General features: G+C 39.3%; 1 protein-coding gene across 1 annotated transcript in view; it reads left to right on the forward strand.

Annotated features, from left to right (window-relative positions):
* Positions 1-9,662, forward strand: part of EDEM3 (ER degradation enhancer, mannosidase alpha-like 3) — a gene marked incomplete at its 5' end in the record, with an annotated part of 26,684 nt that overhangs the window by 11,828 nt on the left and 5,194 nt on the right. Inside the window, 8 exons of the mRNA XM_010156091.1 lie at positions 688-793; positions 1,359-1,456; positions 3,210-3,335; positions 4,248-4,331; positions 5,827-5,910; positions 6,494-6,618; positions 7,123-7,288; positions 9,312-9,466. Of these exons, the coding sequence (XP_010154393.1) occupies positions 688-793; positions 1,359-1,456; positions 3,210-3,335; positions 4,248-4,331; positions 5,827-5,910; positions 6,494-6,618; positions 7,123-7,288; positions 9,312-9,466 (944 nt within the window). The remainder of the gene's footprint in view (positions 1-687; positions 794-1,358; positions 1,457-3,209; positions 3,336-4,247; positions 4,332-5,826; positions 5,911-6,493; positions 6,619-7,122; positions 7,289-9,311; positions 9,467-9,662) is intronic.

Consider the following 9,662-nt stretch of genomic DNA (forward strand, 5'->3'; position numbering starts at 1 on the left):
ATTTCTTTGTTAGGATACCCAAAAAAAGGCATGCTTTTTCAGGTTAGATTTTTTTGGAAGTATCTCAGTATGGGCCTAGTATTTCCTTTAGTTTCATGGAATCGAGTGGAAGTGTAGCTGGGCTTGTGTTGAGTGTTTCGGTTAAACTTTTTCCCCTAAAATCCCACGCGAGCGTTCGGCAATTTAGAGCCATTTTTGTTGGGTAGGTTGTTACTTTGAAGTTACTTTTTGTGTGTATAAAGAATATACATATATAACTTGTTTCCAAATGAAAATGGAGAGCTGCTCCCACACTGAGATGTCTGAAAAGATGCAGCGAGTCTGCTTCAAAGGCTGTTAGAGTTCTTGAATTTTTTTTACATTGGGTTATGCTGTCCTGTCTGTATGCACAATTTTAGGGTGGGAAACCAGTGCAGAAGAATGTTTCATTTGCTTAAGACCATGCAGCATTGGCAAATAATTGTGTGGACAAACACCGTTGTAATCAGCAACAGGATAACTTTTACATAAACGTGGACTGCACATCCTGCTATTTGAGTGTATGTCATGTAATACTGAACTTTGTATTTGCTAGATAGGAAACATCTTATTTCATAGCATCTTCATTTCAGTAGACAAAAGAGTAACAGTCTCTCGTATCTGTGTTTGTCTCTAATTTCCTTTAATGAGCATTTTTTGTCATTGCAGGAACATGCACGGAAAGCGCTTGATTTTATTTGGGAAAAAAGACAGCGCAGCAGCAATTTGGTGGGCGTCACTATTAATATTCACACTGGAGACTGGGTTCGCAAAGGTATGTGGTATTCTGACTCAAAATGAGTGACCACGGGTGGTTTGGGGCAAGAAAAAAACCCTGACTATTTTAAAATATTAATGGGATAGGCAAGCGGAGTGACATCATGTCAGTGCTGGAGAAACCTGCCACAACGAAGCCTGGCCTTGCTCTGAAAGGGTGTTTTGGTACAGAAGCTAGTTTTACTCACTGCAAAGGTGTTCTCTGGTTCACTTCAATACTGAGAGGGAAATGCCTTGGGGTAAATTTTCAGAGATTCTACTGTAAGTACATAGGAAAAATCTAAATAGGACTGTGGTTGTATATGGAGCCAGTAGAAATATCTTCACAGGAGAAAGGTGAAACAACGGGCTTCAGTGCATGCCTGTTCATATTACTGTGTGCATGGATACTGCAAAACCTTTAGCACAGACAGACAGTATTGTGTCTCGGCATCCATCTGTGCCTTAATTCTAGTGATAGGAGGCTTTTCCTTTTACTGGAAAAAGAGCCTTTGAAATCAGTGTGAAAATACCCATGTAACTACTCAAAGTAAAATCACCTTTTCATTTTCTGCTGTTTCTAGATAGTGGAGTTGGAGCAGGAATAGATTCATATTATGAATATTTACTAAAAGCCTATGTCTTGCTGGGAGATGACAGTTTCCTGGAAAGATTTAACACAGTAAGTTAACACCTTGCTCAGGTTTGTGCCTTTTGTAAGACAAATTTCAGACTAATTGTGTTGTCAGTCAGCTGTTAGCCCAGGAAGCCTATGAAAGATCTTTAGCAGAATTTCTGTGACTTCTGATGTGGCTAGTGCCAGCTCTTTTTAATAGTATTTTTCTGCTAAGCTTGGGTGAACTGTCACCTGAGCAGCTGTTTTAACCCCATACAGTGAAAAGCAGAATCATCTAGACCTTTTCTTGTTTTCCAGTACAGGAAAAGCTGTATTTCAAGATCACCTTGGAGAGTGTAATACTGCAAATTTTTCTGTGGAACAATGTAAGGGTCTCTTGTAACAAGCCATGGTACAATTTCTTTCTGGCCTGGAGCAACAAAAAAAGATCTGAAATCAATGTCTGGATCTTGTATTGCACTGCAAATCCTAAGGCCCCACATATATTTACATATACGTACAAGCTGAAAAAACACACTTAGTAATCTTAGAAATCCAAGAACCTTGTCAGTATGACTATTCTTTCATAAGAGCATTCTTTCTTTTGAAAATAGCAATATCCAGTAAAAATATTTTATTTTCTTAAATGATTTTATATACTAAAATGATTTTCTATCATACAGCATGATTTTATATCATAACGAGTATTAAAATTGGAATAAATCAGCAGCTAAAGGCCTGTAGCAACATGTTAAGTACAATGATTATTTTATATCAACCTGCAGCCACCATCATTAAATTTTGTTGGTTATGTCTATTAACTGTTTCCTGTCGACTGGCTCATGAGCTCATGATTGTAACTTCTGTGGTTCAGAAAACAAGGAAAGCAGGTCTCTTAGTATAGGGTTGGAAGTCAGCAAGTTGACAAGAGAGCTTAATGGGATTTGAAGTTCTTCTGAGCCATGAAGCCCAGCTGCTTTGGTTTTTATACCTCTCCTCCCCCTTTTACTCCTGACATGTATTTTGCTTTAGAATTCTCATATGCAGAGAAAGCAATTTCAGCTTTGTTTAGCATGTGCTTAACGATTCGGCCAAAACAAATGTGCCTTAACTGTGGTAGTTACCTGTTTGTCACATGGTTGCTGAACATACTTCTGTGTATTACTTGGAAAATGTGACATGTATTCCATGTGTAATACTGTGGAGCTTTTCAGTAGTTTACTACGCTTCTTTTTAGTTTGTGAAATTAGAAACTACTCTATAAAAAACTGGGGAAGGGTCTGGAGCACAAGTCCTGTGAGGAGCAGCTGAGGGAGCTGGGGGTGTTCAGCCTGGAGCAGAGGAGGCTGAGGGGGTCCTTAACACTCTCTACATCTGCCTGAAAGGAGGTTATAGCGAGGTGGGTGTCTGTCTCTTCTCTGAGGTAGCAAGTGATAGGACAAGAAGAAACAGCCTCAAGTTGTACCAGGGAAGGTTTAGATTGCATATTAGGAAAAAATTTCTTCACTGCAAGGGTTGTCAGGCAGTGGAACAGGCTGCCCAGGAATGTGGTTGAGTCACCATCCCTGGAGGGATTCAGGAGATGTGTAGACGTGGCACTTAGGGACATGGTTCAGTGGTGGGCTTGGCAGTGTTGGGTTAAAGCTTGGATTTAAAGGTCTTGCCCAACCTAAACAATTCTATGACTGCCAAATATAATAATGATTGGGAGTGTAGTACTTGTTCTTCCATTTAAATAAAATGCCATAGACCGGTGATCTGTATCTGTTTTAAAAAATGTATTATAATATAAACTCATTAGTTTTCTGGTGTTTGTCAGCACTACGATGCCATAATGAGATACATTAGCCAACCACCTCTTCTTCTTGATGTTCATATTCATAAGCCAATGCTAAATGCTAGGACCTGGATGGATTCTTTGCTAGCTTTCTTCCCTGGATTGCAGGTAAGGTTTAAAACTTACGTGCAGATGATTTTAAGAACAAGTAAACAATTAAATATACTGGATATATAATTAGCAAGTCAAGCTTAATAATTTCATTTTTCAAAAGTACTGTATGAGGATTTCTGTACTCAGTGCTGTCACTTCAATGCTGGGATGCAGGTGAACATGCATATCTGGCGCTGTCGAGTATGAAGAAAAGTGTGTCCATATGATTTGCTTCCTTCACTCCCAGCCATGAAAACACTCCAATTAAGTTGCCTTTTTAGTGGTTGTGACGGATTTTCTAGTTCATGTGCCGTTTGCATCTCTAGGACAAACTAAATCACCTTTCCACCATGGCTCTCTGTAAACCCTGAGGAAGGGGGCCTGTAAACCCCCCTGAAGGGGCCTACAAGGGAGCTGGGGGGGGACTTTTTACAAGGGCCTGTAGTGACAGGACAAGGGGTAATGGGTTTAAACAAGAGGGAGATTGGGATTGGACATCAGGAAGGAATTCTTCATGGAGAGGGTGGTAGGACACTGGGACAGGTTGCCCAGAGAAGCTGTGGTTGCCCCATCCCTGGGAGGGTCCAAGGCCAGGCTGGATGATGAGCAAGCTGGTCTAAGTGGAAGGGGGGTTGGAATTAGATGAGCTTTAAGGTCCCTTCCAACATGAACCATTCTACATTTCTATGAAATGATAGAAACCCTTTTTCTAAATAGGCAGTAGTTTTAGGAGCTTACTGATATTGCTTAAAAAGCTCTTATGGTATATCTATGGCTTACACTGAAAGGGGGTGATCTTTACTGTATGTATCTGCTGGAAATGATGAAATTGGTCTGTAGCTTTACATGAACGCAGTGAGTGTGCCTAACACTGAATGTTATTCCTGTGCATGGTGAATTAATGTCAATTTTATTATTCAATTTTAGGTGTTGAAGGGTGATATTAGACCTGCGATTGAAACTCATGAGATGCTGTATCAGGTTATAAAAAAGCATAACTTTCTTCCAGAGGTAAGATACTAATTTTTGATCATGTAAACTGGTTCTTACCTCACTTTGAGCATAAATAGTATGTGTGTATGACATTAAAGCCAAAAGCTCATTTCCACAGCATTCTTAGGCAATTTGGTGTTCCGTATGTATGACAACTGGTTTAGATATGAAATATTTTTTCCTTCAGTTATGCTATAATTAACACTATAATAGGAGGCTACTGCTTTTAATAATTGCTTGGCTTTATATTTCAGCCATTCAGAATTGACCTTGACTCATTTCAGTATGCGGAACTTGTATAAGCACATGCAGTAACTGCTTAGAAATGCAATAGCATTAATGCTAAAGATCAGTCATCTTTCTTAATGCAAGGAAGGAAACCATAGATTCAATTGTTCTGACGATGGTTTGAAATTTTGCATTGTGTCCTTGAAAGTTGTACGCATACTTAGATCTGTGCATCTTGCAAGTGCAGTCTTTGAGCAAGTTAATTCTCACTGAAAAGCTTGATTACCTGCTGAAGTGGGTGTCTTTATTCTGTGGTGACCAGAATACATGAGAAAGCTTCTGCCTCCTCACTTGTAATTTTGACTTTCCTCTGATGTAAGCTTATTTCTGTTAGAGAACATTTTAATTAACATCTCATTCATCTAATGTGGAAATTGGGACCAAAGAATGCTCTTTGAGCATTGGAATTAATTTTTTTGAGTGCTTTTAAAATGGAGTAATTCGGCTCCTTAGGGTTTTTTGGGGTGTTTTTTTCAGTGCGTCGTTCTTACAAAGGAAACTTTGAAAGGTCAGTTAGTTGTATTTAAGCCAATAAGCTATCCCCTTTAGCAAAGACTTAGTTTAAACCCCACCCTGAACTAATGGTGAATGTAGGCCATCACAGGAGTGGCTTTTGCCAGTGCATGTTGAGAGTGAATACATAGACAAGGAAATTTGTAGATAACTGACTTCTAGTCTGTGGTATTTGTTGGGTTAGAAACAGATGCTGACAATCTGCCAGTCTGAAATGACAGTTTGGTGCACTGCAAGTGTCAGGTGGTAGGTATGTTTGCAGAAATGGTATTTGTCAAAACTCAGGTCATCCCTATGCAGTGGCCCTTCACCAGGTTACTTTGGTTGGGCTGCAGCAGCAGTTGTGTCCTCGTGCTGATGGGAGCAACGGGAGGATGTGTGCCACCTCCTGTGTCTGGAGCACCGGTTCTAATCCCGCAGCTCTTGCCAGAACTCCACTTGCTGGATGCGTGTGAAGAGGCTGGTGGTGTCTGGACTCCTGCACAAGCTTAAGTCTCGCTCATACTAAGTGTACTAGAGCACTGGTTTAGGCTTTGGCCTCAAATGTACTAAATGGACAGAGGTTCTTGTGACCTCCTGAGACTGATGTTGGGCCTTCAGTCCTGCACTGCTGTGTACTTCAGCTGTTGTAATACAGTTAATGTAGGATTCAAAATAAACCTCATTTTGGTTTTTATTCTTGCATTTATTTTTGTCTGTTCTTCTTCCTCAGGCATTCACAACAGACTTCAGAGTTCACTGGGCTCAGCATCCTCTAAGGCCTGAATTTGCTGAAAGCACTTACTTCTTGTATAAGGTAAAATCACTTTTATTCTTTCGACTTTTGGCACTCTGTCTTGTTCCTTCGACTTTTGGCACTCTGTCTAGCACCTAGAATTTTGTTGGTGTTTTATTTCCATCTAGAACAAGTAGCATATCTCCAATTTATTTTACCTACTTGAGCCAGTTCTGTATATAAACAAGGTGAAGGTATTGGTTATCAAAACATGTTCTAGGAATTTTGTTTTATATGCCTAGAATTAGAAAGAAAACTGTTAAGTGGCAAAGGCCCATATTTTTAAAGATATTTAGGGGTTGCTGTTCTCTAAAGAGATCTTGGAGACTAAGAGCAGAAGCCACTTGTACCTTGAAGAGAAGAGCAGTGCCTAAATATCTTGCTTTTCTTAAATATTTCCATGTGCTTATCTGCATATCCGTAAAGGTAATGCAGTAGTAGTTCAGAAGTCTCTCTTGTGACTGTTTAGCTCTGTTAATAAATTAGATTTTACTGGTGTCTGAGAAGGTATGGAATCAATAAATTAGGAAAATAAAAGCTGCAAATTGTTCAGTAAGTCTAAGTGCACCTATATGCCTGGTTTTCTTCTGGCTTTCTCTTCCAGGCTACTGGGGACCCTTACTATCTTGAAGTAGGAAAAACACTCATTGAAAACTTGAACAAGTATGCAAGAGTACCTTGTGGGTTTGCTGCGATGAAGGATGTTCGTACAGGAAGTCATGAAGACAGGTAAAACTTTTTTGCAACGACTTTTATCATAAAAAGATGATAGAAATAACCAGTCTAGTTACCCTAGTTATACAATTGAATTAATTGACTTTTGAGTAGCTGTCTGTCGTCAGTTTGATAAACAAGTCTCAAATTACCCATTTGTCATAGCCTGTAAACTATTTCAATAGTATGAGTTTGTTACATAAGAATACTTTTAGTTTAATAATGTTTCCTTTGTCTCAGAGCAATAGATGTGAAATACTTTCAAACAAAATATACTCCAAATCCAGAAGTTTGTAGAGAGAGGTTTTTATTTCTTCTATAGTGCTGTTTTGTACAGAACATGCTGACTCATTTCCCTCCAAACATAGTTTCTCCCAAATGGAAGGACTGCTAATGGAATTAAGTTAAACAATAATGGTCATGAAGTCTTCAGAGATGGAGCAATATGAGTATTCGTTTTACTAATGTTTTGTATAGAAGAAAAAGGATCTTCCTAAGGGCATCCACTTTTTTCCGTAGAATGGACTCTTTCTTTCTGGCCGAGATGTTTAAATATCTTTACCTGCTGTTTGCTGATAAGGAAGACATGATTTTCGACATTGAGGATTATATCTTCACCACAGAAGCTCATCTATTACCGCTTTGGCTTTCCACTACAAACCAAACGATCTCTAAAAAAAATACAGTGAGTAACAGCTCAAATTCGTATCAGTTTCAGTGGTGCTTTGAAGTAGTTCCTTTTTCATGAGAGGAAATGGAAGAAAAATCAGGAAAAATCGTAGTTGGAGGAAGTACACCAGTTGTAACGCTTTGTTTAATACGAACTGTTTCGTCATATTAACAGTGCCAGTCACCTGAGTACGAATGATGTTTTCATGGCTGGAAGCTGCACCACTGAATGCTGAGGAGAAAACCTGAGCAATGTTAGCAATACTTAAAGAAAATCATTCCTCATCTCTGTATAAATTGGAAAACAACACACTGATATTCTTATCTTCATCTTTATTTTCTGTTATTTTTTTCTAGAACATTTGCAACACCACACCTAAGATTTGTTTATTTTACTACATGAACCCTTGGCAAATTTTGAAAAGTTATTTGGGAATGCTGCAAGGATAGTATGACAAGACGCAGCTATAGCTTTTGGGGTATTTGTTTTAGCCTATGCAATAGGTGTCTGTTGTGTAAATATGAGAACATTTGTGGGTTTATAAATTACTGAACTTTCCAAAATAACCCATAGTAATACGACTGTGCTGTGAAGCATCATGAGTACTTGTCTTTTTGTTTCTGTGCTCAGAAAGGGGACATAATTTGTCTTCAAGGCAATAATACTACTGGCTAGCAAAAGAAATGCATGAGAAATTGGAGAGAGGTGTCTAGGGCATCCGGGACATAAATTTCCTTGTGTTAGTGTGCCTCTATTTTTATCCTTTGAGTTTTACAGTAATGCCTAGGTGAGAGGAAAATGCTCATGTTGTGTGTCAAGCCGTGTGTCCTGCAGAAATCGTATAATTGAGTAGAAATTTAGCATTAGACAGTGAAATGTTAGTTACTTGCTATTATTGTAATTGGTAATACATTTAATGGGTCATGGGTTGGTTTTTCATGTTCCTTGATGGTGCACCCTCTCTGAAATGTTTGTCTTAGAACTTTGGAAGCAGAGACAGTTTTTCAGACTACTGAAGAAGGTCCCGAAGGAGCATTTTAGATAACTTTCGTTCCCAGCGTGCGAAGCTGATACTTTTGGGACAGACAGGATTGCCACATCTGGTGCTGTGTGAAGTGCTGGCCTAACACACGTAGTTCTCTGAGAACTGCAGATGTTAATAAAAGGCCAATAAAGAGGATAGAGTAAATTGTTCAAATGCAGTTTTCTTAAGCTCTTTTAAGTTAGAGCAGCTGATGTGCATAATACTCGTAAGAGAGATCCAGTAAAAATGGTGTCAGTGGAATGCATTAAAGGGCTAAAGGCTGTGAAGACGAGTGTGTTACTCTTCTATGGAATTTATATGATGAAGGAAAAAATTGGTAAGAAAATGCAAAATGTGCATATTATTTTTAATACAAACACAGTGCTGTTAAGCCAAAATGTCTGAGATGGTTGGTAGTATCTACCCAACATCCTGTTTGTATTTATTCTCATAAACAGGAAAGGTCACGTCTGACTAAGCTGATGCTTGCAAAAATGCTTGCCAGACCCTCTTTCTTAAGTGATGTCACTGCTGTTTGTCACACTAAGAGCATAGGTACTTCAAAGTGTTTATTCCAGTAAACTGACAGCCTTTTAGGTCTTGTTTTTTAGGGAGCCTTTAATCGTAACTACCTCATTTAGCTGTCCAGCATGTAAAGGTACAGGGGAACTAGCTGTGTCATGAGTGAGCTTGACAAGTACTGTTTGCCAGTTGAGAATTAGGTGTTTCTGCAGAAAATTTCTAGAAACGGTGGATACAAGCTTGGTAAGTTACAAATCATACCGGGTGCTTTATTTACTTATCCCTAGGAAGGGGTTGTAGCACGTGGGTTACCCTTTATTATTACACAGTGTGGCCCAGAGAGCCGTGTGTTCTTGGAATCTGTGTGGCTTTGGGACGCGTGTTGCATGTCCTGGGTGCACAGATTACCTAAGGGTGGGGCTGTCTGTTGACTTTCTTTATATAAAAACCTAACATGCGTTTTCAGTAGGTGACCTGTATCTTTGATTTCAGACTACAGAATACACAGAGCTGGATGACAGCAACTTCGACTGGACCTGTCCCAACACCCAGATTCTCTTCCCAAACGACCCTATGTTCGCTCAGAGTATTCGTGAACCTTTGAAAAACGTGGTGGATAAGAGCTGTCCTAGGGGTATTTCCAGAGCGTAAGATGAATGTTTTCTGTCTTTTGTTAGTGTGGGGTGAGTTGAATAGGGTCTGTTATGCATGGAAAGAGAAATATGAGGTGTATTGGAGCTTGGTGCGCTTGAGTTTGTAGTCTTTTTGGAACGGATAGCCTAGCTACGGGGGAAAAATCAGTTACACTTTCTCTGGCATGATCAGCAAGCCTTAGTTCATTTC

Source organism: Eurypyga helias, unplaced genomic scaffold (genome assembly GCF_000690775.1).
Source record: "Eurypyga helias isolate BGI_N326 unplaced genomic scaffold, ASM69077v1 scaffold3957, whole genome shotgun sequence".
Classification (NCBI taxonomy): Eukaryota; Metazoa; Chordata; class Aves; order Eurypygiformes; family Eurypygidae; genus Eurypyga; species Eurypyga helias.